At 57.6% G+C, this 27577-nt stretch overlaps 2 protein-coding genes and 1 long non-coding RNA gene across 3 annotated transcripts in view; 2 read left to right on the forward strand and 1 right to left on the reverse strand.

Annotated features, from left to right (window-relative positions):
- Window positions 1-683: 683 nt before the first annotated feature.
- Window positions 684-3502, reverse strand: RPL23 (ribosomal protein L23). Its single transcript, XM_080369540.1, has 5 exons — window positions 3426-3502; window positions 2708-2791; window positions 1802-1930; window positions 1036-1149; window positions 684-814 (listed from the first exon to the last, which is right to left on the reverse strand). The coding sequence occupies exons 1-5, from the start codon at window positions 3436-3438 to the stop codon at window positions 732-734; spliced, it is 423 nt and encodes a 140-aa protein (XP_080225666.1). The 5' UTR covers window positions 3439-3502; the 3' UTR covers window positions 684-731.
- Window positions 3503-3561: 59 nt separating this feature from the next.
- On the forward strand, window positions 3562-4808 carry LOC308055524. Its single transcript, XR_013924556.1, has 3 exons — window positions 3562-3694; window positions 4322-4456; window positions 4547-4808. It is a non-coding gene; the product is annotated as an uncharacterized lncRNA (long non-coding RNA).
- A 2760-nt stretch (window positions 4809-7568) lies between these two features.
- LASP1 (LIM and SH3 protein 1) overlaps window positions 7569-27577 on the forward strand; it is a 33867-nt gene continuing 13858 nt past the window's right edge. The window contains exons 1-3 of the mRNA XM_080369539.1: window positions 7569-7652; window positions 12512-12606; window positions 27225-27309. Of these exons, the coding sequence (XP_080225665.1) occupies window positions 7584-7652; window positions 12512-12606; window positions 27225-27309 (249 nt within the window). The 5' untranslated portion in view covers window positions 7569-7583. The remainder of the gene's footprint in view (window positions 7653-12511; window positions 12607-27224; window positions 27310-27577) is intronic.

Raw genomic sequence — 27577 nt, forward strand, 5'->3', positions numbered from 1 at the left:
CTCCCACCTCGAAGCTTTTCAGCTGATCTTGCAAGTTCAGATCAGACCTTCTACTTGCAATTAGCAATCAGCGACCTGTTTCACCACTGATGGAAGGTTGAGGCACGTGCTTCAGCCACTACCTCAGCCAACAGCAGTGGGGCTTGATGTGTCCTTGCACGACTTCAGCAAGGTCGAAGGAACATTCTTTAGATCCCAGTGGCCACAACTCCGCAGCTCAAGGCACAGATCACTTTCAAGCAGTATTTCCCACACCCACACCCCTCCCCCTTGAATCAGACCAGTATCTCTAAGCAGTTAAATTGCCCACCCTGGAAGAAAATTCCAGACCTACAATTTGGCAAGCCTCTGTACAAAGGCTTCTTGTAGCGGCTTTTATAGACACCGCCCAGTTTCTATCCCTGCATACATCAACTGGATCAATTCAGTCAATATTGCTGAAATTTAACTTATTCCAGTGCAACCCCCTTCCAGCTATTTTCCACTAGTACAGGAACCTGCCTGAATTAAAAAAAAAAAAAAAAAAGACTCATCACTGGATATTAAAACTCCAAATCCCATTTTCCTGCTCAAACTATACATCCACACAAGAGTTCTGTAAAAACACCTCCCAGAACTAACTCCCTCATCGTCACACTCGTCCTGCTCAGCAGAGGAGAGCACTTTGGCAAGAAAGACACTACTTCTTTGGTACAAGGACTTTTATTTTATCTCTACGGAGATGAACACGTTCATGCAATGCTTCCTGCATTGGAGGCGATCCTGGGCCACAGATCCGCACACTCCTTAGCCACAGGGCCTGTGATTGCAGAGCCTGGGAAAGAAAGAGACAACAGCGTGTTAGGGGCCTGAGTAGGTGCAGAGATGCTTCAGGGCAGCATTTTTACACAAACACTCGTTCAATCCAATCACACCCTCCAAGGAGAATCTGGGTCCTTTTGCCCAGGAGAGCGCAGCCCTCCGACCAGCACCACCGACCCGCCACCCCCCTCCATGTCCCCCTTTTGCCCAGCGTAACGGGATCCTTGTCCGTACCTTTCATTTCACCTTTATTATTTACTATCACTCCTGCGTTGTCTTCAAAATAGAGGAACACCCCGTCTTTTCTCCTGTACGATTTCCGCTGCCGAATTACCACCGCCGGATGGACTGCAAAGAGAAAGGAACAGCTCTGTATCAGAAACGTCACATTAAGCACACGGTCCCGGGAACAGATACCCCAGGGGAACCGTTTTGCAGCAGCACCTGACGCAGTGCACAAGCGTGGGGTTTTCTGCACGGTGTATTTGCAGTGCTTCGCTGAGAGAAGCTACAGTTTATAGTCAGTAATACACTTAAAACTGATCGTTTAACGCTTACAGCTGCGTCCACGCTTGGGACAATCCAGCGTTTTTCCACTTTTCCACCTTTATTTCTAAATATACCATCCATTCACAGACAATACTCAGCAAACACTCCTCCCTTCCCCTCCAGAGCAGGACCAGACCTCCTTCCCCCCCCACCCCGCCCCGGCCGAATGTCACACCGCTGATTGAAATCAACAGCACGGGCTGCCACTTCACCCAGAAGCGATGTCTTCGCTCTGCCCTTCCACGACAACTCGCCGAGCCACTGCACACAGACCCGACGAGTGCTTTTCAGAAGGGTGGAGGTGACGCTCCAAAGATTCGGGGCCCACCTTCTGATCAGTTTGAGGGAGGAACTGTGCTCCCCTCGGATGAGGGACACTACAGCGCAGGCAGGCTTGCAGCAGGAGCTGCCCGTCGGTGCGGCAGGACTCGCCGCTCCTCTCCGCACTCACCCTTCTTCCTCAGCTCTGGTTTGCCTTTCTTGACAGTAGCCATCACCATGTCACCCACGCCGGCTGCCGGCAGCCTGTTCAGGCGTCCCTTGATCCCCTTCACGGAGATGATGTACAGGTTCTTGGCACCTGCGGAGAGAAGCGCCGGAATTAACAGAGCTGGCCATCCAGGAAGATGTTTCCCTTGTCGAATCACCGACTGAAGCGAACAGCACGGGCTGCCGCTTCACCCAGAAGCGATACCGTTGCTGTCTCCTTCCGCAACATCTCACTGAGCCACAAGCACAGACCCAACAAGAGCTTTTCAGAAGGAAAATGGCTTTTTACAAACTTCTTCCAACACCTTCAGCATTACAGCAGGTGTCTCCTGACCGCTGCCACCCTGTTGTGTTCATTTCAGTGCAATTACTACGGCCTGTTTGTTTCACTATAACTATTATGGATAATTGTCAGCAAACGTTAGCTGCACATTATATCGTTAAAGGAATGTTAATCTGTGATTCCAGGAAAGAGCTAAAATGAAAGATCCCCTTGCAAAGATGGATTTAAAACCCAACTTGCCAAAAGAAGCTGAAATGTGGTCAAGACAAGCCCATCTAAGGAATAATAACTGAGGTCCAGCTCGGGGTCTGCTGGTGTTGGAGACCCACAGAAGTTTTCTTAACCTGTAAGTAACATGTGTGACGCTTAATTAACGCAGCGCCGCTTATTCTTGGGAAATGAACCAACGTGACGCTTCCCAGCGATGTAACAGGTAAATGTGCGGACGGTCTAACCCTGCCTAAACGGAACGGGGCAGGCAGGATGACGTGCCGGTACGTAGCGCTGCAGCAGCGGCACAGCAGCGCCCCATGTCCGGCAGCTCCCGCGCTCCTGGGCTCCCAGCCGGGCCGCAGCCGCGCTCACCCGTGTTGTCGGCGCAGTTGATCACAGCTCCCACCGGGAGACCGAGGGAGATGCGGAACTTGGCACCGGAGGAACCGCCGCGTCCTGCGGGTTGAGAAAAGAATTAAGAGCCGAATGACGGAGCGTCCCCCAGCCCAGCCTGACCCCTGCTGCCCCATCCTCCCCCCACCCTGTCCCCCCAGTGTCCCCCCATCCCGTCTCCCTGTCACCCCAGCCCCCTATTCAGTCCCCCCAGCGTCCCACCATCCTGCCCCTCCCACCCTATCCCCCATCCCGTCCCCCTGCCGCCCCGTCCCTCCATCCCGCCCCCCCACCGGCCTGCCCCCCCAGTGTCCCCCCATCCCGTCCCCCCGCCCCCCCACCGGCCTGCCCCCCCAGTGTCCCCCCATCCCGTCCCCCTGCCGCCCTGTTCCCCCATCCTGCCCCCCCGTCCCCCCAGTGTCCATCTCGTCCCCCCGCCGCCCCGTCCCCCCAGCCCCTCCATCCCACACACCCCCCTTGCCACCCTGTCCCCCCGCCCCGTCTCCCCAGCCCCCCCATCCCAGGCCCCACCCCCACGTCCTCTAAGCATCCCCCCATCCCGTTCCTCCGCCGCCCCATCCCCCCCATCCCGTCCCCACAGTCCCCCCGCCGCCTCGGGAGCGGGACAGCCACGCCGGCCGCAGGTCCCGAGCCCCGCGGGGCGGCGGATGGAGCCGGATCCCGGCCCCCGGCTCACCTCGCTTGGACATCTTGGGGCCGGAAGAGGAGGCGCGGCGCGGAGCACGCCGGGATATGCCCGTACCCCGCGCCGCCGGAAGTGACGTGCCAAGGCCAGCACGCCTCACGTGGCGGCCGGGCCCCGCGGCGCCGCGCGGAGGTGACGGGAAGCGGAGCGCGCCCCCTCCCCCCCTCTCCCCCCACCCCCCTCCCGCCAGTACCGGGAGCACCGCGAGGGGACAGGCGGCAGCCGCCCCACGGTGGGCTGCGCTCCCCACGGGTGCATGGGTACGGCGGGGGCGCGCCAGGGGCACGGGGAGGCTTTGGGTCCGTAATTTTGGGGGAAAATCTTTCGAAAATTTCTAAACCGGCGGGGGCACGGGGGGAGGGGGGAGGGGAATTAAAAAAAAGAAATAGAGACGTTTCCTAAAAGAGGGGGCACCCGGATTTGAACCGGGGACCTCTTGATCTGCAGTCAAATGCTCTACCACTGAGCTATACCCCCGGCGCGTGCGGTTGCGCTCCGCGCCGCCTTCCCGCGCTACCCGGGGGCCACCGGCCCGGGGGGTACACTCGCCCCCAGCCTCCGAGCAGGGGGGGCGATGGAACGGGTGCGCTTGTCCCAGGGGGGCCCGGCCAAGGCCAGGCTAGGAGCCCCCCGCGGGCAAGGGGGGGCCAGCAAGGAAGGAATTTTTCTGCCTTATCAGAAGGAATTGCCCTTGGCTGGCTCGTGCCTCCAGGGGGCTACTTCAGCCCCAGCGACTCCGCACAATCCAGGGTTATTGCACCCCAAAGGGAAAGGGATTTTTGCCTGGGGGCTATATATTTTACATCTATTTATCTATAATATATATATATTACATTTTCATATATAAATGTATATAAAATATTTATAATTTGTATTTAATTATTCAGGGATCACCTAAATCAAATATCAGGAGGAAAGCACAAGTGATGCTGCTTGTACTATTTCATATACCCGGTCCTCTGAGTGCTCCGCGTAGAAACAAGAAAGAATGTTGCCAGCCTTCAGCAAAAAATGAGAAATATGTATGTAAGAGAATAACTTCAAAAAGCAACAAAATATCCCGTCGTTTCACAGCAATAATCAACCGCTAACGGTAAATGTGTGGTTTGCAGCCGTAACGAGGTGATGGTGCTGTAACGCGGCGCTACCCAGCGTGGCTCCTGCCGTGGGGTCCCAGGACATCAGCTCACACCCATTACCCCTGCGAAGGCACCAGGAGGAGAGCGCAGGTCACGCGGCAAGGTCACCCATCAACAGGATGCGTGCTTGGGGCACCAGGAGTGATGCAGCTCACCGGGGATGGGTGCTTGGGACACCAGACATGGTGCAGCTCACCGGGGATGGGTTCTTGGGGCACCAGGAGTGATGCAGCTCACCAGGGATGGGTGCTTAGGACACCAGACATGGTGCAGCTCACCGGGGATGGGTTCTTGGGGCACCAGGAGTGATGCAGCTCACCAGGGATGGGTGCTTAGGACACCAGACATGGTGCAGCTCACCGGGGATGGGTTCTTGGGGCACCAAGAGTGATGCAGCTCACCGGGGATGGGTGCTTGGGACACCAGACATGGTGCAGCTCACCGGGGATGGGTTCTTGGGGCACCAAGAGTGATGCAGCTCACCGGGGATGGGTGCTTGGGACACCAGACATGGTGCAGCTCACCGGGGATGGGTTCTTGGGGCACCAGGAGTGATGCAGCTCACCGGGGATGGGTGCTTGGGACACCAGACATGGTGCAGCTCACCGGGGATGGGTTCTTGGGGCACCAAGAGTGATGCAGCTCACCGGGGATGGGTGCTTGGGACACCAGACATGGTGCAGCTCACCGGGGATGGGTTCTTGGGGCACCAGGAGTGATGCAGCTCACCGGGGATGGGTGCTTGGGACACCAGACATGGTGCAGCTCACCGGGGATGGGTTCTTGGGGCACCAGGAGTGATGCAGCTCACCGGGGATGGGTGCTTGGGACACCAGACATGGTGCAGCTCACCGGGGATGGGTTCTTGGGGCACCAGGAGTGATGCAGCTCACCGGGGATGGGTGCTTAGGACACCAGACATGGTGCAGCTCACTGGGGATGGGTTCTTGGGGCACCAAGAGTGATGCAGCTCACCGGGGATGGGTGCTTGGGACACCAGACATGGTGCAGCTCACCGGGGATGGGTTCTTGGGGCACCAGGAGTGATGCAGCTCACCGGGGATGGGTGCTTGGGACACCAGACATGGTGCAGCTCACCGGGGATGGGTTCTTGGGGCACCAGGAGTGATGCAGCTCACCGGGGATGGGTGCTTGGGACACCAGACATGGTGCAGCTCACCGGGGATGGGTTCTTGGGGCACCAGGAGTGATGCAGCTCACCGGGGATGGGTGCTTGGGACACCAGACATGGTGCAGCTCACCGGGGATGGGTTCTTGGGGCACCAGGAGTGATGCAGCTCACCAGGGATGGGTGCTTGGGACACCAGACATGGTGCAGCTCACCGGGGATGGGTTCTTGGGGCACCAGGAGTGATGCAGCTCACCGGGGTTGGGTGCTTGGGACACCAGACATGGTGCAGCTCACCGGGGATGGGTGTTTGGGGCACCAGGAGTGATGCAGCTCTCAAAAAGAAAAAAAAAATAAGAAAAGCTGGGGCTGGAGCAGGGCCTGGGGGGAGTGATGCCCTCAGCCAGCCCTGGGAAGCAGCAGCAGCAGCTTCTCTGCACTGAACCCAAAACGTCGGGGTGATGGAGAGCCTCCCTCACCCCGCAGCTTCTCCCGAGCCAAGTGAGGAAAAACTACCCACAGCATCCCAAAGAGCTGGATAAGCTGAAAAGCTCATCTTATTTTAAGCTGCGATGGGCCAGGAAAGGGTGGGAGGCTGATTCGGGGGGCTGGGAAGCGTTGGGCGAGGTGATCAGAAAAGGGAAGGAGTGGGCGCCTTTGTGAGAGGATCAGATAAGCTGCTTTTCAAACGAAGGAAGCCAATTTTAAGCTGCATCCTGAAATGAATAAGGGGGCAGAGAGCCGAGCGCAGCCTCGTTTGATGTGGGTGTGCTTTATTAAAGCCTGCTTGCAAATAGTGATTACCGAGCTTCGGTCTTTTCTAACATGCTCCGGGAAAGAGAATTAAGGTGTCATTATCTCCCAATAGAAATTGAATTAACGTTCTTACGAAGGTTTTTGCAACGGAATAACCTGAATTGACCAGAGTTGATGCTACACGTCGTCGTGTACGGGCAGGGAGAACCTGGGTGAAGCGGGGTGTGCGGTACCCCACGGCATTGCAGCTTGGAAAAGGTTGAGAGGCTTCTGCTCCGTAAAAATACACTAAAAATTGAAACCTGGTGGGGAAATGGACTTGCGCTCGACAGAGGTCGAGAGGCTTCTGCTCACGTTTGTGTTGCTGCCTTTCAATAAAAATACGATAAAAGTTGAAAGCTGGTGGGAACTGGACTTGTGCGAGGTACAGACGCAGAGATCAAGGTGCTCCCTCTCGCCCCCGCAAGTCTGTGACCCGCCTGTTGTGGATCACTTCCCATTTTACAAAAAATAACTTGTTATTTATTAAAACTGCCTTTCCCCTCGAAGCGACTCAGCCCAATGCAGCAGCTCTACGGACACAACTCCCCAACGCCACCGCAGCTCTCCACTCACTTACCGGCTTAAAATTATAAGGAGTCACGCGTGGATGTGGAGTTAAAAAAAAAGTTAATTTTCAGGGGGCACCCGGATTTGAACCAGGGACCTCTTGATCTGCAGTCAAATGCTCTACCACTGAGCTATACCCCCAGCTGCCAATTAGGCCGCCGGGCGGTCACTTACAAAGGCTCCACGCGTGGGCAGACCCCCCCCCCACCCCGTTCCACGCAGAGACGAGCGTGGAACGGGGTGGGGGGCTGGGGGTGTGTGTGGGGGGTGTCTGCGCGCCCCTGCAAAGCGCTACACGTGCCCACGCACCCCCGGAGGCGGGAGCGCGCCCGCCCACGCCGCCCATTGACAAACGTAGGCTGTACGGCTGCGTGGGGACACGCCCCGCCCCCACCGCCCCTCCCCCACCCCCCCCCTCCCCCAGCCTATTTAGGGTCACGGCAAAGCGGGCGGCGGCTCAGAAGCGGCAGCAGCGGGTGGTGGGAAGGAGTTGGGGAGGGGGGGGGGGGTCGAGCCATGAATCCCAACTGTGCCCGTTGCGGCAAGATCGTGTATCCCACCGAGAAGGTGAACTGCTTGGATAAGGTCAGTGGCCACGCGGGGGGCTGGGGGCACGCGGGGGGGGGCGACGGAGGGGGAGCACCCAGGGTGATCGGCTCTCCCGTGGGTGGGATGGTTGTAGGTTTTTTGGGGTTTTTTTTTTCCTCCTCCTCCATCATCTCCACGTTGCCTACCCGGAGGGTCCTGGCGGCGGCTGCCAGGTCTCCCGGGGGTGGGATGCTTCGTTTTCCTCCTCCATCATCATCATCTCGCTTTTGGGGAGGGGGGGGCATCTCCACGTTACCCACCCAGAGAGTCCTAGAGAGCTGCTTGAGGCGGGGGGGACCCCCACGCTCCCCCCAGGATCCAGGATCCTCTCCCCCCAGGGGACTGGGAGCCCTTTGCCCAGGCGCTCCCCGTGGCTTTATTTTTTTTTTTTTTTTTAATAATTTAAAAGCAGCAGCAGCCCCAGCCTTGCGGGAAGGCGGCTGCGGAGGCTGATGGAAAGCAACAGTTAAAGCTTCCCCTCAAGCCGGGAACCTCATCTGGTTTGCATTATACCCGAGCTTTTTTCTTTTTTTCTTTTTTTTTCTTTTTTTTTTTTTTCTTTTTCTTTTAATCTTCCACCCCAATTGATACTTCTGTGTTCCAGAATTCAAGCTTTATACTTTCTGCTGCCTGCCTTAACGCGGGGCGCGAGCGCTTTGGAGTGGCTTTTTTATTTATTATTATTTATTTTTTTTTTACTGTTTTCCCATCAAGAACAAAGCTCTGGTGAGGTGAGGTCCGGTGGAGCAGGCGGTGGTGGTGTCTCCATCCCCTGTGCTGCACCATTCCCATGGGATTTGCCTCTCAACTAACCCCTCCTGGAGAGCTGAGCTGCTCTCCTCCCCCTCCTCTTCCAGGCTTCTGGGATGACCAGTTTAGGGACTAAAAAAAGTAACTGGAAGAATGTGCGGATCTGGGCAGCGGCATTCCTGAGCTCCAGCAGCCCCTTTTGCTCGCATTTTTAACAGATGATGTTTCTTCCTGAAGCTGGGAATGGTTTGAAGCTGAACTATCAGCCCTGTGTCCCAGGGATTGTCCTGGCTGCTTTTCTGCAGCCTGTGCTGACCCCCAGTAGCTGCGGGGTATCCCAACAGGGATAATTGGAAGGGAATTGGGGGGGGGGGGGCGGGGTACGACCCCTTGATTCCACAGCCAGCAGCCTGGGTTTTGCGCCGCTTCTGACCTGGCAGCGGTGTGCTGAGCATGCTGAGCCCCTCTATCCCAGCTGTTTGGAAGAGGGCAGGAGGCTGCAGGCATCATCCTGTACTTCTAGGGGGTCTCCTTAGCTTCCCCTTCCTCAAAATTATCGCACGAGCGGCCTTGGAAATACAGCGTGCCCCTAACCAAACAACGAATTGCCCCGGCGTTAATTTTTCCTGGGGTTTCTGGCTAGGGGAGGGGGGGGGCAAAAAAAAAAAAAAGCCTCGCCACTTCCTATAAAAGCCGGAGATAAGCGCGGTGTGACGAGTGGCTGCCCTCCTGTTTTCGCTCTACCCAGAGCAAAGTCAAAAGGGCGGCTCTGGTGGTGTTTGCGTAAGCGTCGCTGAAGTTGAACCGCAGCAGCGGTGCAGGGCTGCTGGGAGGGGAAGCAATGCATGCAGCGGCGGCGACGCTCTCGGTGCATGCACCGGTGTGTTGGTAAGCCAGATGGGTTTGGGTTTTATCCTGGTAGTGACATCAAGGGGGGGGGGGTGTCCCTTTTCCTTTTGAGATTTACAGGAAAGTAGGAGGAAGAACTTTGCTGCACCGCCACTGCCAGCTCCGGCTGGGCTGAACGCTGCCGGCCAGTTCTGCTGCTTCGCTTCTCACATCCTCACCTTGCGAGGCGAAGGGCAAATGCCCCCCGCTCGGCCTTGGGGGAAGGGGTGTTGCTCCCCTCCCCCCACCGCCAGCCCTCTAGAGAAGGTGCTGGGTGAGCTGCCCGCTTCCGCTGTGGAAGTGACATCTCCTGCGCCGCTGGTGCTTGCAGCTGCTGAACGCATGTAAAGCTGATGTCAGATGAGTTCCGAAACGAGTTAAACGAGCTGTTACAGTGCATTAAACCCCAGCAAGGGTTTGCCCCCAGCCCCAGGAGTCCCCCCTCACCCTCAACTCTCAAGCGATGCTCCCAGCGGTGGAGCAGTGGCTTTGCTCAGTGGAGGGGTGTTGCGTGGCTGTAGTAAATGGCTACACCAACACGTACCGTGGCTCTGAGCTCTGTCCCCACGTCCAGCCTGCCGTGGGTGGCAAAGCTGTCCAATGCTCCATCCCTCCACGAGCAGCCTGCCTGGAGCGCAGCCAGCGCGCTTCCCGCAGAGTACATCCCGCCGGGATGCAGTGCAGTCGTACCTGGGATCGCCTCCAGATGTTGGGAGCACTTCAGACTTGGGAGCTGGAAAGCACAGGCGTTAATGCTCCTCTAAAAACCAATTTGAAACTCATCCCCTTTCCCTACAGCCGTGCTGGGAGGGCGAGCTTTACTTCCAGTAGCGTTACTGGAAGCCTCTGTGATTGCTGGTCCCCTGTGTCAGCTCCGTGTTGCAGCTCTCCCTTTAGTGCTGCCTTGGATTCATGGATCCAGCACCAGTGAAAAGACAAAATTTAGTGGCAGCAAGACTTGAAGGTAGGGGTCCTGCTCTTGGTATCTGCTCAGGGTGCAGAGTCTCCTTCATCAGAACCCTGGCACAGAGACCCCCCTGCTGAACAGTGCCTAATGCAAACCCAGGCATCAATACGCACTAATTGCTCTCTGGCTGGGGTTTGTTGTTTGGTTTTTTGTTGTTTTTTTTTGTTGTTTCTGCTGTGCTTACTGCGGAGGCTGCCCCAGGCGAGGGGACAGCTGGCCTTGCCAGATAGTCCTTAGCTCTTGGGAGCCTGGGTATTCCTCAGAGGAGGAGGCTCCAAAGTAGTGTTGGCTGTCAGCTCATCTCTGTGTATTTCTAGTGGCATCCCTGGTGTTTACCCACAGCTCATGGCACGATGGATGGCCGACAGGCTGGGTGAGGTCTATTAATTACCCCTAATGCGGCCGTAGCTCAACCGAAAGGCTGGAACTTTGCAGATGCCTGCAGAACTCAGGGTTCAGCTGTTGATCTCTGTGTCCTTAAAGAGTCTGAAAGCTGGGAAGGGGGGAAAATAATCCTGCGCAGGCTGGATGTGGATGAGGGCGTTGGTACGGAGCGGCGCGTGGTGCAGTTAGAAGCCCCCTCGCTGTTAGTGGCAAGCTCTAGAACTTGTGTAACTAGAGGAAAAGAACAAATACGTTGCTCTGAGCAACTGGAAGGAGGTAAATTGTCCTTTCTGGGCTGAGTCATTGCCTTGCAGAGCTGGGGCCGTGTTTGTGCACCGGGGTGTGGTACCTGTGGGTAGGTGGCACAAGGGCTCAGCCTTGGCTCTCGCAGTCTCCTTGCAGGAACACAGACCCAGCCGGTAGTTGCAGTGGTGGAAATGACTTTATTTTTTCCAAGCTTAGTAGTAGAAACTGCAGCGACAACCACCAGCTGTTCTCCCGGGGTTTGCTTGCTTGCTGCGGAGTAAATGCGTGCGAGGCTGATCCCTGGGTGTCATGCTGTGGGCTTGTCAATTGTCATTTATTTGATGTTCTGAGCTGGTAGCGTGGCGTTGGGCTTGTTCTTCCCCTGATTTCACAGGGGGATGCTGGGCGGTTCGGGTGCTGTGCAGAGGTGCTTGCTGGAAGAGGGAAGGCAACCCTGGGGCAGGACTTGCCTTACCTGGAATGAGCAAAGACATTGCTCCAGGCTGTGCTTTCCCTGTTGCGTGGCTCCTGTCTGGGTGCTTTTCTGTCTGCCGTGCCCGGACTGGTCCCCAAGGTGTCACACCGGACCCCTCAAAGCCCAGCACAAAGTCTGGTTGCCTGGGGGCTGCGGGGCATCAGCCTTGGTCTGCGTGGGGTAGAGCTGCTTGGTGGCTGAGCTGTTCTTCACCAGGTTCCTTCCAGCCTCGAAAGCTGCTTGGACCAGTGAAATGCCAAGTAGAAATAATTTCTTTAAGAGCAGCCTGAAAAACTCCCAACTACTTCCTTAGCGTTCATTAGGTGCTGCAACCCATTCCGTAGGGTGGCGATCTGAATGTCGGGGGCTGTGGTTTTAGCCTGGAGCATTGAGTGTGGCTCAAAGGAGAGCGATGCTGGGGTACAGGACAGCCCAAGGGTGCTGGTGCGAGAGTGGTGGGGGAGAGGATTCAAAACAGACCTTCGCAGCAGTCCCCCTGCCCTGCTGCTGTCACCCCATCCCCACCTCTGCGAGGCTGCAGCCCTGGCAAGGGTGGTCCTAGAGGAGTAGGGGGGGATGAGGGGTGCTGGGGGTGGTCCTGCATCCTCTGGGGCTCTCAGGTTTGGGATTAACCTCATGGGGAGGGTGGGATCTGTGGTGAGGACCGGTGGGCTGTCTGCTTCTGGTGAGAACGTTTGTCTCCAGCTCCTCGGCTGGGTGTCTGTGTGCAGCCTTACCTGACCTGCTCGGCTGGCTATCTCTTGGCTAACAGCAGCAAAAAAAACTCAAAAGCAGCAACTTCGAAGCCTGGAAACCACCGCTGTTCCCTCTGCGGGCAGGGCTGGTGTCCCTTCCCAAGGAGGACCCTTCTCCTGCATCTGCCCCAGCCTATCAGTTCCCAGTCTGGAGATAAGGAAGCAAGATGCTGCTATAAATGCACGTAACAAGTGTCGCGTTGGGAGCATTTAGGGGGCAGATTTACTTGGTGTCTTAGAATATTGTCTGTCCTCCAGGCTTTGCAGGGGTCGTGGCTGCCGTCTCTAGGCTGGAGGAGCCGCCGCCGAGCTGGAATTGTGTGATTCCAGTGGGACGTGGCCCTGTTTTGCAAGTCACTTGTGTTAACGATTCTTTTGTCTCTGTTTCCAGTTCTGGCATAAAGCATGTTTCCACTGCGAGACCTGCAAGATGACCCTAAACATGAAAAACTACAAGGGCTACGAGAAGAAGCCGTATTGCAACGCGTAAGTCTCTGCTACCTGCTCCCGTGGCCGCTGGGAAAGCGTTGGGATGCTGGAGGCATCCGATGGACCCTGGTCCCTCTTAAGCATCACCCCTCACACCCTGAAACGAGGGGTGCCAGGCACCCCGACCTCTGCAAAAACACTTTCCCGGCTGCTCTGCGGCGTTTTCTGGGGGTGCTTGTGAAGCCCTGGCCAAAGGGGTCACACAAGCCAATTAATGCTGATATTAAAACGGTGTTTTCCAGGCTTAAATGCCAGCTGGATGCTGCTCTCCACCTCCAGCTCGGGCAGCCAAAGGGTGGAAAAAATTCAAACACAGGCAGACGTTTACGTGGAGTTGAACTTAATCTGTGTCCCCTTAAAGAAAGGGAAATAAAAAGGTGTTTGTACGCCCCTCCTGCCCCCCCCCCCCCCCAGCTGGATATGGGTGTCTGGGGGGAGGAGACGTGCCCCTGTGTGCAGAGGGGGGTGAGGTGGGATGGGATGTGTTTCTTAACATCTATAATGCAGCTTGGCAATAAGATATTTTTTTTTCTAGCTGCTGCTTATACCTTAATGGTTCTCGGAAAGAAAATTAAATACCATAATACTACTTAGGCCTTGCATAGTAGTTCACGGAGTACTTGAAAAACGTTAATCCTGACAACATCCTTGTAAGATGGGTATTACCCTGCTGATGTCGAAGGAAAGGGGAAGTGGTGAGGCTGTCGGCTCTACGGCGCCTTAGTAAAACCCTCCCGCTTGTATAGCCCTTGTAGGTTGGTTATTGCTGATATCAGGCATTGGTGGTGCCTGTGGCTTGTCCAAAGTCCAGAATTTCTGTGGAACTGAGAGGAGACTTGGAGCATTTGAGTGTCGGGTGGTGTTGTTGCCTGAAATGCAGGGTGGCAATCATGTGACAAGTAGGAAGTAACTCTCGGTGTAGTTACTATGGAGCTACTAGAGCTCCAGCTTGTGAGGCGACATGGGGAACCTCCTGGAGCAGTATGAGGGGGGAACCGGCGGGGTGAACTGTTGGTTAGAGGGACGCTTGTGGCTGTGTGGGGGTCTCAGCCCACCACGGTGGTCCAGCCAGCCTGGGATGTGGGAACTTGAGAGCCAGATTTGTGGAGAGTTGGAGGAGAGAAGACCCCCCGAGCGATTGATCCTTAGCGCCCTGAACCAAAGCGTGCTGCGGTGGGTGGGCGGTGGGCAGCCTGGTGCCAGCTCTGGGATGTGCCACCATCCCTGGTGGCCCTGGTGCTGGTCCTGGGGCTGGGGTGCTGGTCCTGGTCCTGGGGCTGGGGTCCTGTGCTGGTGCTCCCTCCCTCCAGGCTGCTGGAAGGGAAGTGGGATAATAATGGGAAATTCCTGAGATTCCAAGGAGTCTGCGCAACCTCGACCCATCTCAGTTTCTCAACCCCCTCTGCTCCAGAGCTCCCTTTGATGCTGGCTTGCTGTCTTAACCCTTTGAGAGCCTCCCTGAAGAGGAGGCAGCTGCCTGCCTTGCCTGTACCCCAGGGCAGCCCTGGATGTTCTCAGAAACCTGTGTGAAATGTTTTCTCCTCCCTACTTCACCTGGCGGTGCCTTAGAGAGAAGCGAGAGCAGCTGAGAGCTGCTGGCACGGGGAGGCTTTGCCTCCAGCAGCTGCCGGGGTGGAGGCTGGAAGGTGCCGGTGCCCAGGCGTGGGGAGAAGGGAAAGATGCTCCAGCCAGAGGAACGTGGGTTTGGGTGGGTTTGGTTCCTTCCCAGCTGCTGCCCCCAGAAGATCCTGGGAAGGGAATATCCTGGGAAGGAGGAACCATCCAGGCAAGGTGAGTGTGTCCCCCAAAGGGCAGCCCCGGGGGAGCCCACCCTTTCCGAAGAGCCCTGGCTGGTGTTGGAGTTGAGGGGCAACCTACCTCTTCTATCTCCCGAGGAGGGGGTGGAAAAGCAACGTTTATCCTGGCAGGGAAGAGGCTGCTTTTCTGAACATGCCTTAGCACAGGGTCCCCTCTGTTTGAGCCATGGCCTTCTGCCAAATTCCTGAGTTTCTTTCTTCAAGAGAGCAGGAGGAAGAGGGCTGGGCTTCCTCCCTATCTGATGTTACCCCAGCAATAAGTTGTGTGAAGCCTTTCAAGAAGGTGGCTGGTGAACGCTGCCCGCTGCCCTCCCTGTGCCCATCGGCACTGGGAACTGGCTGGGTGGCAGATGTCACCCTCTTCACCCTCCTCACAAGTCCCCCTTTTGACTTCAGCTGGGTGCTGGGGTGTCTGGTTGTGGGCTGGAGGCTGGGCTCACCTCTTGACACAAGCACTGAGGGGTAGGAGGGCGATACCCCGGTGGAGTTTGAGGTTTCTGCAAATGAAGGGTGGGGGGGAGCCGGCAAAGGGCAGGCAAGGCTGCCCGCGCATCCGAGGGGACCAGCCGCTCCCGAACGTGTGTTGTATATAGGTTTATATCCACAGCTGAGCGCTGTGCTGCATTGGCCGGGCTGGGGGATGGGCGTTGAGTCCCGATGGAGGTGGTCAGGGCTCTGCCCCCTCCTCCCAGACAGCCCCCGTGGCTGGCAGCTCTGCGCTTTGCCTCACCGCAGCTCGGTGTGCGGCGGCGTCAGCCGGGGCCTTGGAAATCCTGTCTGAGCATCCGAAGCCGCGTGTTTGGTCTGGGGGGGACTTCAGGCTTCACCTGCATCCTCAGAGACATCGCTGGGCAGCGCGGCCGCTTGAGATGCGGAGGAGCTGGCACACGCCTGGGCACAGGGCTGTGCCCAGGTGGGGAGAAGGAGCAATATCCAGCGTGAGAAGCTCCTTTTCTGCCTCCGTCTTGGTGACCAGGATGTCCTGCTCCTCTCCTGGAGGACATCTAGCAGAGACCCGAGGCTGGGCTTTATCCCAGAGCTGTTCCTTTGCCTGGATTTGCGCTGCTGATCAAGCAGTTGCCCTGTTGGATGCATCTCTGGCTGCGCGCGTGCATCCCCAGCCGCTGGAGCGTGGCTGCGCAGAGGGGCTGCCTGCACACCCCACGGTGCTAGAGCTTTTTTAAAATTTTTATTATTATTATTATGATTATTTCCTTACCGCTGCAGCCTAGCTGGCAGGAAGTTAATGGCCTCCTTGCTCAGCAGTCCCTCCTCCCCCACCAAGGAGAAGCAGCCTGGCCTGAGATGCAGCATCCTTTGTTTGATCCTGCGCGCGGAGGTGATGCTGCCGATCCAGACCCTCCACAAACCTTCGCAGTCCTGGCTCCGGCTGCCCTGCCGGTGCAGAGCACGAGGAAATCCCAATCCCGGTGCTGCTGCTGCATCTCCGCATCCCCTTTCCTAAACTGCATTTTTTTTTTTTTTTTTCCTCCTCAAAAAGGGGCTAAAGGCGATGCAAGACTGCCAAAAATATCTTCCGTAGGTGTGTCGGCAGGGTCCCTGCTGTCTCCATCTGCCGTGCTTGCGTGCCTTCAGCTTGCCTTCAAGGAGCTGACGTGCCTTGCGGAGAACCCACACCCGGCATGGCGGTGGCGTGCGGGATATCCCGAGGGATTGGGATCTCGGGGCTGACATTCCTCTTCACTGAGTCAGGGAATCGGGGAGCAGCTCCCGGCTCCACAGCTGCTTCCCTAGACCTGGCGTTGGGCACAGCACCTCCGAACGGGAGCTGGGAAACCTTCAGTTCCTGGGGATGACCCAAAGAACCTCCCTGGTGGATTTATCGCCATTAAAATTTTTGCCTTTCCGCACGAAGCGAGCGGTCCAATACCTCTGGGCTAACTCCTCGCTTGGAAAAAGTTACCGAGCGGCTCTGAGCTCTGCAAGGAGCCAGCAAGATCCGTTCTTGGCATTTGTCCCTGCTCCATCTGGTAGCAGCCTACTACGTTAATAAAGTGATCTTCCAAGTTTTGAGGGAGCTGGGGGGGGGGGGGGGGCAGGAAGGGAAAGAGGAACAACTGTGTTGCTGGGACGGAGTCCAGGTGTTTATCCCGTGCTTTATTTGTGCCGGGTTTCTGGATGAGAACTGCTTTTCTGTCTCGCTGTGCATACTTTGCGTGCCGGGGAGCTCCGAGCAGGCTCTGCTTTTTTGCTGTGCTGTAGATGCAAGCTGGCATCCCTGTATGGGGGAGGGGCAAGGACCCCCCAACTCATGGCTTGGAGTTGCTGGGGGATGCAGGATGCTCCTGCGTTGGGGGAAGGGCTTCCCTGGTGCATCTTCTGGGGTGTGGGGTATGGGAATGCTGTGATTTAATGGCTGGAAATAGCAGTGAATCTGCTTTGGGGTGGAGTGTCTGATTTCTGAAGGGCTTATTCCAAGTGCTGTCCGTGCCACAGACCTCTCATCCGTGACACTTTTCCTCCTGGAAACCCAAAGTCCTTCTGCAGGGCTCTGGTGCCCTCCTCCAGCCCAGCCCTGGGGGTCACCTCTCCGTGGCTGATTCTTCCCCGCAGCCCAGCGCGATAGCTTTAAACCGGTGATGCCCTGGTGTGCAGAAGCCAAAGTTGTTAGTTTTTTGGTTTGTGGTGGGGTTTTTTTTTTGGTTTTTTTTTTTTTTTTTTTTTGGATGAAGCCTCTAGAGGGGGGGGTGAGGGGAAAAAAAAAATCTTACTGTGACTCTGTGCAGGTGACTCCTCACCCTGCATTGCCACGTTGCTCCTTCCCAATAGCTCCAGGTGTCCTCCACCCTTCTGGGAAATGTTTCTCAACTGCTCCTGGAGTGAGGAGCAGGGGAACGTGCTCCTGCTTCAGGTGTTTGGTCCCTGCTTATTGTTAGAGACTGAACCACCCTGACGAAGCAGATGGCGAGTGAGCTTGTTCTCCAAGAACGCTATTCCCTGCGGTCAGGGTGTGCAGCACCGGTGCACGGGGGTCCTCCCGCTGTCACCATCCTGCTGCACCCAGAGCCCAGCAAAACCCAGCCCAGGGGGGTTGGTGGGTTTGGGCAGGACCCCAGGGCTCGGCAGCCCTGCCCAGGTGAGGGGGTGGCAGCCCCTCTGTGCCCCCCAGGCCAGGAGAGCAGGGCTTGGGCTGAGGCTGCAGCAAGGGCTGCCCAGCGTCGACCTTGCCCGGGGTGGGGGGGGAAAGGCTGCAGATGAATGTTGACTTTCCTAAACTTGCTTATCCATGCCCGGGGCCAAAAAACCTTGTGGAAAAACCCAGCTCCGTTGCGATGCCGGCTCTGTTCCCAGAAACAGCGATGGGGGGAGGGTGGGACAGGCACTGCTCTGCTTTGGGGGCTCGGTGATGGGGGTGGGGGGGCTCTTGCCAGAAGTGACTTCTGGCTTCACAGCTTGGCAACCCCTGGTTCCCCTGTGTTCGTTTGCAATCTTTCCATTACGGATTAAAGCAGGTTTGTGACAACAGGCTGGGTTTTGCTCAGGTGTGCGGGACCCTTGGGAGCTGCTGGCGGAGTTTTTGGGGAGGGGGGCGAGGTGGGAGCTGCCCGTGCCGATCGAGAGAAGAGCAAAACCGCTGTTGTCCCACGTAGCCAGCCACGCTGGAGCTGGTAGTGATGGGGTTTTGCTTTTCCAGCCCCCCCGCCCCCCCCAAGCCCTGTGCCAGCCTGGCCCTGGTACACTGGGTGGGCAAAGGGGGGGGTCCTTGAGGAACGGTGTCCTGCAAAGTTGTGCTCCGGGTTTAGGTTGTGCAAAGCCAGTTTGGAGGCGGACTGGGAGCAGATGCTGGGAGAAGGGAGCAGATGCTGGGAGAAGGATGCAGCTGCACACGTGGAGGGCTGGACCAGCCATTTTGGCAGCGTCTTCCCTGAAAATGCTGGTAGGAACTGAAGTCGTTCTTTGCAGCCCGTTCTTTGATAGTAGGATGTTTGCAAGCCCTCTGCAATGCAAAAAAAAAAAAAAAAAAAAAAAAGCCTATGCAAGCGGCATGATGCTGCCTTTATTATTAACAAAAGAACAATTTATTATTTATATTTTTTTTAGCTTGTCCCCAAGAATCAGCAGCTCTTTGAAAGGCAGGATGTGAACTTGGGAGCCTTCTGGCAGAGCAGAGCTGATTGCTTCCCTTGTTTAACTCTTCTTTCCCAAAACCCTGGTGCAGCTGCACAAAGGTGACTGTCACCTCTGGGGGCTGCAGATTAGGGGGTGTCGGGGCTGGGGGGGGCGGGGGATGGTGTATCTGCATCCAGTGGTGAAGGCTGCGTCGCTGCTGCCTGGACAAGTCTGCCAAAAGCACTTGCTTGCAAGCAGCCTGTGTTGCCCACAAGCGACACGTTGAGCCAGAAAGGCTCTTCTAAACACTCAGTCATCTCACACATGACCTGTGGTGTAAACTCGCCTCGCTGGGGGAACAGATACGGGTGTCTGAGTCACGCTGAAGATGCAGCGTCCGCATCCCGTAGCCGGCAGACCTGCATCAGTTGGCTCTTGGCAGAGCGGCTGGGCAGTGCCATGCTGTGCTTCAGCGGGTTTTTACAGCCGTGGCCCACCAGGCTCTTCCTTGCAGAAGTTTAACTCTGTTTCCAGCTTTTGAGAAGCTCCGAAATCGAAGTTCAAAGTGCTGCCGCTTGGCTTCCCGGGAAGGCAGTGCTGGGGGTGGCTGCTGCTTGTAGGGCAGGGCTGGGATGCGATGGGGTGCAAGTGCTTGGAGTCACACTGGTCTGGCAGTGGGATCACTGGCAAACCCTTTACCTCGGGGTCCGGGGAGGTGAAAATACTGCCAAGGTGCCATCAGCTGAGGGGTCACAGAACTGAGCCCCCGGTGCTGATATGGGGCTGTCTCCGGTGGGTGTATGGGGAGGGGTGGGCTGTGTTGGCGTTCTAGAAGATCTCTGCTGGAAGAGCCTCTAATGTAGCCTTGCCTCTGGTGGTGCAGCTATTGCTGGTGGCTCCTCACCGTGAGCTGGGTGGGCTCTTGCCGCCCTGGCAGCGTGAGGGTGCCCGCAGCGATGCTGGGGGAGACGGGGGGGGGGGGGGGGGGGGGGGAGGGTGCCCGCAGCGATGCTGGGGGAGACGGGGGGGGGGGGGAGGGTGCCCGCAGCGATGCTGGGGGAGACGGGGGGGGGGGAGGGTGCCCGCAGCGATGCTGGGGGAGACACGGGGGGAGGGTGCCCGCAGCGATGCTGGGGAAGACGGGGGGAGGGATGCACGGAACCTTGCCGCCAGCAGCGGGTACGCTCCCATCTGCCTCGCAGTTGCTGCGCTCGGGGAACTCCTAATGCGGGAGCCAGACGGGCTCTCTCTGGCTGGAGGAGACTCGACTGACCTGGTTTAGCAACGCAACAAAAAACCCCGCCGCGGCTGGGGTCTGTGGCCGGACCGGCGCAGCCTCGCCGGGGTGTCTGGCCAAGGGCACCTACGCAGGGTCTGCCACGGGCCGTAACGCTCCTTTTCTTTGGAGGATGACCCGTGTGCCCTGGGGTTTTGGGGGTGCCAAGTGGCCGCCCCCTCTGTGGATGCAGAAAGCAAATGGCTCTGGGGGGTGGGGGGGCAAACAGCCCCGGGGAAGTGGGGCTGCCCCCGCTGTCACTGTGCTCCCCCCCCCCCCCTCCCCGAGCTGGCTGCTCGATGACTTCTGCAGCGTGTGAAATCTGGGGTGGCTTTTCTTAGCGTCTCTCCTGCCGGGTGCAATCACCCGAGGTCCTGGGGCTGCGGAGGGAAGGGGGGGGCGGGGGGGGGTGGTTTTCTGCCAGCTCCCAGCGAGGATGCGACGAGGATGCGACGTTGGGTTGGCGATGCTGCCCCGAGCCTCGGCTCCATCACGTGTCCCTCTGCCCCACATACTCGCGTGCCGCTTGGCTTAATCTGACAGCAGCCCCCCGCGGCGGGGGGGATCGGGCGGGGGGGGAGGGATCCCATGTGTCCCATCCGTTCAGCTCTAATCAGGCGGAGGATGGATGCCAGCGGTGTCTGCGAGGAGAGACACCGGAGCGCGAGGCTGAGCCACCAGCTGTCTGGCGGCTCTGCCCCCGAGACCAGCGGGCTCCTCTCCATCACTTGTTAAAATAACGCGTCTCTGCCGGGGTGGCGGAGCAGCTGGGGGGGGATGCCGAGGGCTCGACGCTTGCTCGTCCTGCCTGGGCTCTCATCCCTCCTGCCTCGCAGCCACCGCTGCATGGACGAAGCTGCAAAGCACCAGGTGGTCCCTGAGACCCACTGAAACTTGGCTCCCTCCTGCATCCCCTCCGGCAGGGAAAACACCGTGACGCTCCTGCCAAAACAGGAGCAAAGCCTTTAGATGCTGTTGTAGCGTCAGCCAGAAGCGGGGCCACCTCCCTACAGGTAGCTTGCATGGGTGGGTTTTATTTTATTATTTTATTTTATTTTCCCCTGGCTCCCGTTTGTTCTTGAAAGGTTACTGGTTTTGCCTGAACAGCTATTACTTAGCAGCAGACTTTACACAAATGTCACATCTGAGGGTGTGTGGGACTAATTATTTCCTTGCAGTTTGTCAGGAGAGGGATGGTTTGAAGTGGCTTCGCCCCGTTTGTCATCTCAAGCTGCTTGCGCCAAGAGCCTGCGGAGCCCAGAGTGTTTTTTTTTTTCTAAGGACCCTTCAGGGCTGCGTCTTCTCTTATGGGACTTTTGTTCCCTGCACGGTTCTCCACCTGTTGCACCAACTTGGGAAACAAGTGCTGCTGCAGCAGAGGGAGGGAGTGAAGGGCAGCAGGGCAGGTGTGCCCATGTCACCGGAGCGGACACCAGCGTGACACCAGTGTGACACTGGCAGGGTGGCCAGGCGAGCTCTCGTGACATGGTCCCTCCCGCAGCTCCTGGCAGGCAGCCTCCTTCCTCCGTGGACTTTGGGCTCGGTGCTTCGTGGAAGCAGAAATTCCTGCTGGTTCCAGCTTGGGCTGTGGTGCCTGGTGGTGGGGACGGCTGGTGCTCGCAGCGGTGGCCTTGGTGCGTTGCTCGTGCTGCTGCTGAAGAGGGAGGCAGGTTGAGCAATAAGCGCCCTCCCCCTTCCCTGCTTCCCCAGCCAAGACCTATTTCTGGGAAGGCTGGGGGAGGGCAGCGAGGACCCACAGCTCTGCTCCTCCTTCCCTTTCCACTGGGAGAAGGGGGAGAAGCGGGTCCACTCCGCCAGGAGACCACCCCACGCCAGGAGGGACGAGCCCACCCCCCCTGCGGATCCCACGGGTGCCCCGTTCCCACGCACACGCCGCCTCCCGCGCTCCCAACCCAAGGCAATTCGCTCGCTGCCTTCTCATTAAGATTTAATTTATTGCTGACTCTTATTGTGGCTGATTCTCACGCAGAGGAGCCAGTTTTCCCCTCTCTGGTGTGTGGCAGGGATCTGGGCGCCTGTGTTTGTGCTGGGCAGGGGGAAGCACTGGTTTGGGTAGGGGGGCTGGCTGTTCCAGGGATCTCCCAGCCTTAAATTCCCTAGGGGCTGAAATGCCTTTTCTTGATCGGGCAGATCCCATGAGCTGGGCAGAAAAGCGATGCCTAATCTTCGGGGGAGATGCTCAGCTTGTGCGTTTCATCCTACATACGCCTGGTGCAGGTGGACAGGTTACTCCTGCCCGCTAACGCCGGGCCGTGGGGGCTCAAGGAGCTGCCTTAAATCCTTGGGAGTTTTCCACAAAAATCAAACAGAAATAGAAACTTCATTCCAGCTCGGTCTGTGCAGTCTACGGCTGTTTCTTCCTTTCCCTTGCAGCTGTAGCAGGGCAGAGCGGCTGTGGGCACAGTGTTGCTGTAAATGCAAGCAGCGGGGCTGTTAACTGTCTTGCAGCTTATTTTTATTTCTTTTTATTTAATTTTTTTTTTTCTCCCAATGACCGTGGCTTTTCAGTTTTCTGTGAGCTCTCCACGGGGATGAATTTCGTTTCCAGCCCTCGCACCGACTGGGGCTTCCCTCCTCCTTGTATCTGGAGGTTGCTGCTGGGGACTCTTGTCTTCTCCCAAGCGTTATTAGCATGCCCAGGGCATGGGATGCGGTTGCCACGGCAACGGGATGATTTCCACTGGCAGCACCAGCAGATAGTACGGGAGCTCCTGGGCCGTGGCTGAGCCGTAAATGCAGCTCTGGCTGGGGATGCACACAACTTAAAAATTGCATTTTCCCTTTGCAGGAGCCGTGTGTCCCACTGTGTGGCTTCCCTGCCGGCCTGGGGGCTGCCTGCAGCCCCCCAGCTCAGCTCCCTTCAGGGGATGGGGCTGTTAAAATGAGGCATCTCTATAAAAGCTGCTGCTGAGCAGCAGGAAAATCCTCTGGATGTGCAAAGACCCCGGGCGGTGGTGATGGCGCTTGGCTCTCCCCGTGGGACCGGGACGGAGCTCTGTTCCCGTTCTGGAGCCAGGTCTGGGGCTGCTCTGCGTAGCCCGTTGCCTTCCAGACCTGCTCTGCAAATAGAGAATTAGTGACCTGGAGGGGGGGGGAGCATTTGGGGTCTGAGCTGTTTGTACTTCCAAGCTGGCTTTGTTTTCTTTGCCCTTGGCGTGAGTGAGGCAGTGACTTCCAAGAAACTCAGGAAAGGGCTCCAGGATGCGAGCGGCAACTCGGCTAAAACAAGAGACACTTCTCAGGACTGTCCTCTCGTGCCCCCATAAGCTGAGGTAGTGCACTTATTGGATTAGCGCTACTGTTAATTAAGCCCCAGCTCCCCCAGCAGCTGCCTGATGGCACTTGGGTTTGGCCAAGACCAATGCCCGTCTCCTGCCGATGGTGGCTGCTCCCGGCTGCCCGACAGGTACCAGCCTCCCCGCGGCTGTAACGTGGCGCTGCCCCTTCGGAAGGGGAAGGATTTGTCCCTGGGAGCAGCTGAGGTGCGGCCCCCCTTGAGGCGGGGGAGGGGGGGGGGGCTGTTACATGCAAACCCCCTCAGCCACCAGGGCTTCTCGGCTGCTACGAAGGGGTTTTGTCATCTTTGCAGTGCCAAAAGGACCTGCTTCCCTCCGTGCTGTCTCCTCAAGGTACGGATGCATCAACTCAGCGACTCACACGGGTGCAGCAGCCCTCGCAGGAGCAATCTTGGCTCACCAGAGCCCAAGCTGGGCCAGCGTTATTTAGATGGAGTCCCTGCCTTGCCGGCCCCCCCAGGCTGTTCATCCCTGCCGGCAGCAGACAGCAGCTGGGATGGATTTGGTCCCAAGGTGCCTTATGCTGTTTTGTTGCTTCTAAAGCATCACTCGCCCCTGCAGCAGCGGCGGTAGCCGAGCCTTTGCCGAGGTGCCTGGCAGAGGGGGGGCATCAGGGTAGCACCCACCCAGACACCCATGCTCCAGTGGCACTGGGAGAGCAGGAACCGTGGCCAAAATGCCTTAAATCAACAGCAAACCCATGCCCAGGTCTGGAGGGGGGAGGGTTCTCCCGCTGTCCATCGCTCCTGGTGAGCGCAGGACCCGCCTGGGGAATCGGTTTTATCCTTATCGGAGTCTTGACGCCGGAATTCCTGGCAGCAAGCGGGCAGCAGCTCGGTGAGGTACTGGCTGTGATGGTGCATCCCAGTGTGAAGCTGTGACACACCAGTGCCCGAAGGTAGTGGGGCAGAGAGCCTGGACTCACAGTATTATATCCCCCCTAATCAGATTAATCTAAACAGAGATTAAGCCGCATCCTTCAAGCAGCCGGTGATCTGTTTGTATAAAACTGATTCTTGTCATTGTTGATCTTATTGCTGGATGTTTTGGGGGGCTGTGGGGGGTTCGTTTAGGCTTACGGTGTGGGTACGGCCGCATCCTCTGTGCATCCCCCGCCCCCTGTGCCGGTGAAGGATGAGGGGGGGCTGGTCCCTGTCAGAAGGGTCCCCCCGCTCCCCTAAAGCAGCTGGGATGCTGGTGACAGGACACGGCAGCGGGTGATGTCCAGCAGGACAGGCATCTGGAGCAGGGGGGTAGTGATGTGTTTCAATTTTTTGGGAAGCTGGCGGGGGGGGGGGGGGGGGGGGGGGAGGGTCCCATGCCAGTAGCACTGGGGAGGAGAGCAGGCAGCGAGCTGCTTGCTGAGTTCTCTTTTTTTTTTTTTTTTTTCATTCCCCTTTCTGCAAACCACATCTGCACTGTTTGGTCTCTGCTTGTGTGTGCGTGCGGGGGGGTGTGTGTGTGTTCTCTTTATTTTTTCAGTGAAGCTGAGGCAGCTATTTTTATTCTCGGAGTTTCCTGCATTGCTGCTTGACTGAGGTATGTGCTGCTCTGGCAGGTCTGTGGTTGCCTCTCTGGTGCTGCCCTGCCCCAGCGCTTCTCTTCATTTACCCTCGCCTGACCACGCCGTAATTAGCCTTGCTCAGAGGTGCTAATGCTGATTCTGTAAATAGATAACTCCTAAGGCTGGAGGACGCAAGCGAGAAGCCCGGGGGGGGCTGCTTGAGATCCACAAAGAGCCATTCCGTGTGGCTTGGGAAGGGATGGGAGCAACTATCCCAGTTTGCTGCGTAGCACTGGGATGAGAGCTTGGTTCAGCCACCAGCTGGGCGACTTACACCCTGAAACGGGGGTGTCAGCGTGGGGCACAAAGCCTGCAGACCCCCAAGAGCGGGTGAGACACCCCCCACCCCCAGTTGTCCTCTGGGAAGGGCTGCGGTCTGTGCTGGGAGATCTGCATAGCCCTGGGCACCTCTTCCAGGAGGATCGCCTGGCTTTGGGGGAGAATTTCTCCAGGTTTTTGAAATTCTCCGTGCATTTGACAGTGAAACCCAGCTGCAGCGTGATGTGCTGCCCCGTGCATCCAGCGGGAGCCGGGGCTGGGGCTGGCTTTGCCTCCCAGCTGCTTTCCCGCACTAGGCAGCGACTCCTGAAATCCCAGTCTGGTCCTGCCACCCAGTTTGGGAATCCTGCTGGAAGCCTCGTTGAAGGAGAAACCCCTGCCAGTTTCAAAAGGCGGTTTTCCCCCTTCTTGTTCTCTGCCTTGCGGTAGAAGCCTGAAGTGCTGCTGTGGGGTGCCCTCGGTTTGCCATCCCGGGAGAGCAGCTGCCATCTGTTCCGTGTCAGATCTCCTCTCTGGGCTTTTCCTGGGGAGCGTTGTGTGCCGAGGGCTTTGCCTCCGCGGCGGCCGGTGCTGAGCAAGCTGGGAACATTCCTCTTGCAAACTGTTTCCTCTGCAGCGTGTGTGGACACAGCCAGGGTGGCTGCCCGGGCTGGATCTGACCACAGGCAAGAGCATCCGCTGCGATGCAGGGTGGAGCTGATGCCCCTTGAAGGACCAGGACCCGAGAGGAAAAGCACCACGGTGTCAGGACTGACCCTGTGATGCAGGATGGAGCTGACCCCCATTGAACGACCAGGACCTGAGCGGTAAAGCACCACGGTGTCAGGACTGACCCTGTGATGCAGGATGGAGCTGACCCCCATTGAACGACCAGGACCTGAGCGGTAAAGCACCACGGTGTCAGGACTGACCCTGTGATGCAGGATGGAGCTGACCCCCATTGAACGACCAGGACCTGAGCGGTAAAGCACCACGGTGTCGGGACCGACCCTGTGATGCAGGATGTGACCCCGACTGAAGAACCAGGACTGGAGAGGTAAAGCACCACAGTGTCAGGACTGACCCTGTGATGCAGGATGGAGCTGACCCCCATTGAACGACCAGGACCTGAGCGGTAAAGCACCACGGTGTCAGGACTGACCCTGTGATGCAGGATGTGACCTCGACTGAAGAACCAGGACTGGAGAGGTAAAGCACCACGGTGTCAGGACTGACCCTGTGATGCAGGATGGAGCTGACCCCCATTGAACGACCAGGACCTGAGCGGTAAAGCACCACGGTGTCGGGACCGACCCTGTGATGCAGGATGTGACCCCGACTGAAGAACCAGGACTGGAGAGGTAAAGCACCACAGTGTCAGGACTGACCCTGTGATGCAGGATGGAGCTGACCCCCATTGAACGACCAGGACCTGAGCGGTAAAGCACCACGGTGTCAGGACTGACCCTGTGATGCAGGATGTGACCTCGACTGAAGGACCAGGACCCGAGCAGTAAAGCTGCTGGCTTGTAGCCAGACCACGCCGGAGGTCTCCTGCCTTACGCTCCCCTTCCAGGCGTATCCTATGGATCCACCAAACACCCCGAACTGGCACGGATGAGTAGCGCAGCCCGTGCCCCGAGACGGGCACCGTTCCGCCAGCTTGGTTTATGCCAGGGTTGTGATATTTCTGCAGCACCAAGAAACCATGAAGTGAGGCTTGTGTGGCCGAAACTTCAGTAAAATAAGCAAGTGAAACCACCCCGCTGCCCTCTGAGCCTTCAAAGTCACTGTAAACCGGCGCGTTAGCAGCGTTTGCGTGGACTAAGTTACCCCGAGGAGTGTTTAATGAAACGCTGAAGATGTGTTAAGGTCTCTCCAGAAATCAGAGGAGAAACCTGGAATGGTTTTGTGCCCTGGGGGGAAAACAACCCAACCCTCCCCTTCCTTTCTTTTGATAAAACTGAAATTTAGCTTAAGCCAGTGTATGGAGACTGGGAGGGAACTGGTGGGGAATGTGAATGGGCTGGGGAAGGTGTCAGGCACCTGCCAGGGCGCTCGGTGAGAAATCCCATCGGTGAGAAATCCCATCGGTGAGAAATCCCATCGGTGAGAAATCCCGTCATCCCAGACGGCTCCTGCCAAACCTGTGTGTCACTGTGCCCACAGCCCCGGCTGCGCTGCCCCTCGCTGCGATGCTCCGGCGGGGGGCACCTGGATCTCCTGGGGGTGCTGGTCGGGGGGTGGGTGGGAGAGGGCGGTGAGCGTGCCCGTGGGCACGCCGTGGCTAACCATCTCCCTTCCCTCCGCAGACACTACCCGAAGCAGTCCTTCACCATGGTGGCAGACACTCCCGAGAACCTGCGCCTAAAGCAGCAGAGCGAGCTTCAGAGCCAGGTGAGCGTGGGGGTCTCCTCACCCCGGGGGCCACCGTGCTTCACCCCATCTCCCGCCGGCCTCCCATGCTCTGGTGCTTCCCCACAGCCTCGCACGGGGGAGGTTTGGGTGGTGGGTCCCTCCTGTTGGGTCTCACCCATCTCAGCGCCGTCGGGTCCCTTCATCTGTGGCTGCTTGGACCAGTCCACTTCTCCCAGTCCATGCCTTGCACCAGTTTACCTTTTCCCAGCTGACATCCAGCCACATGATGGGGTGAAACAGCAAATAA

Source organism: Falco punctatus (assembly GCF_963210335.1).
Source record: "Falco punctatus genome assembly, chromosome: 19".
NCBI lineage: Eukaryota > Metazoa > Chordata > Aves > Falconiformes > Falconidae > Falco > Falco punctatus.

Excerpts from the sequence above, each read along its gene's own strand:
- RPL23 (XM_080369540.1), bottom strand. Across the intron at positions 1,150-1,801 it reads ACCAGAGCTGAGGAAGAAGG|TCCATCCGGCGGTGGTAATT; the intron begins GTGAGTGCGGAG and ends TTCTCTTTGCAG. Across the intron at positions 815-1,035 it reads TAATAAAGGTGAAATGAAAG|GCTCTGCAATCACAGGCCCT; the intron begins GTACGGACAAGG and ends TTTCTTTCCCAG.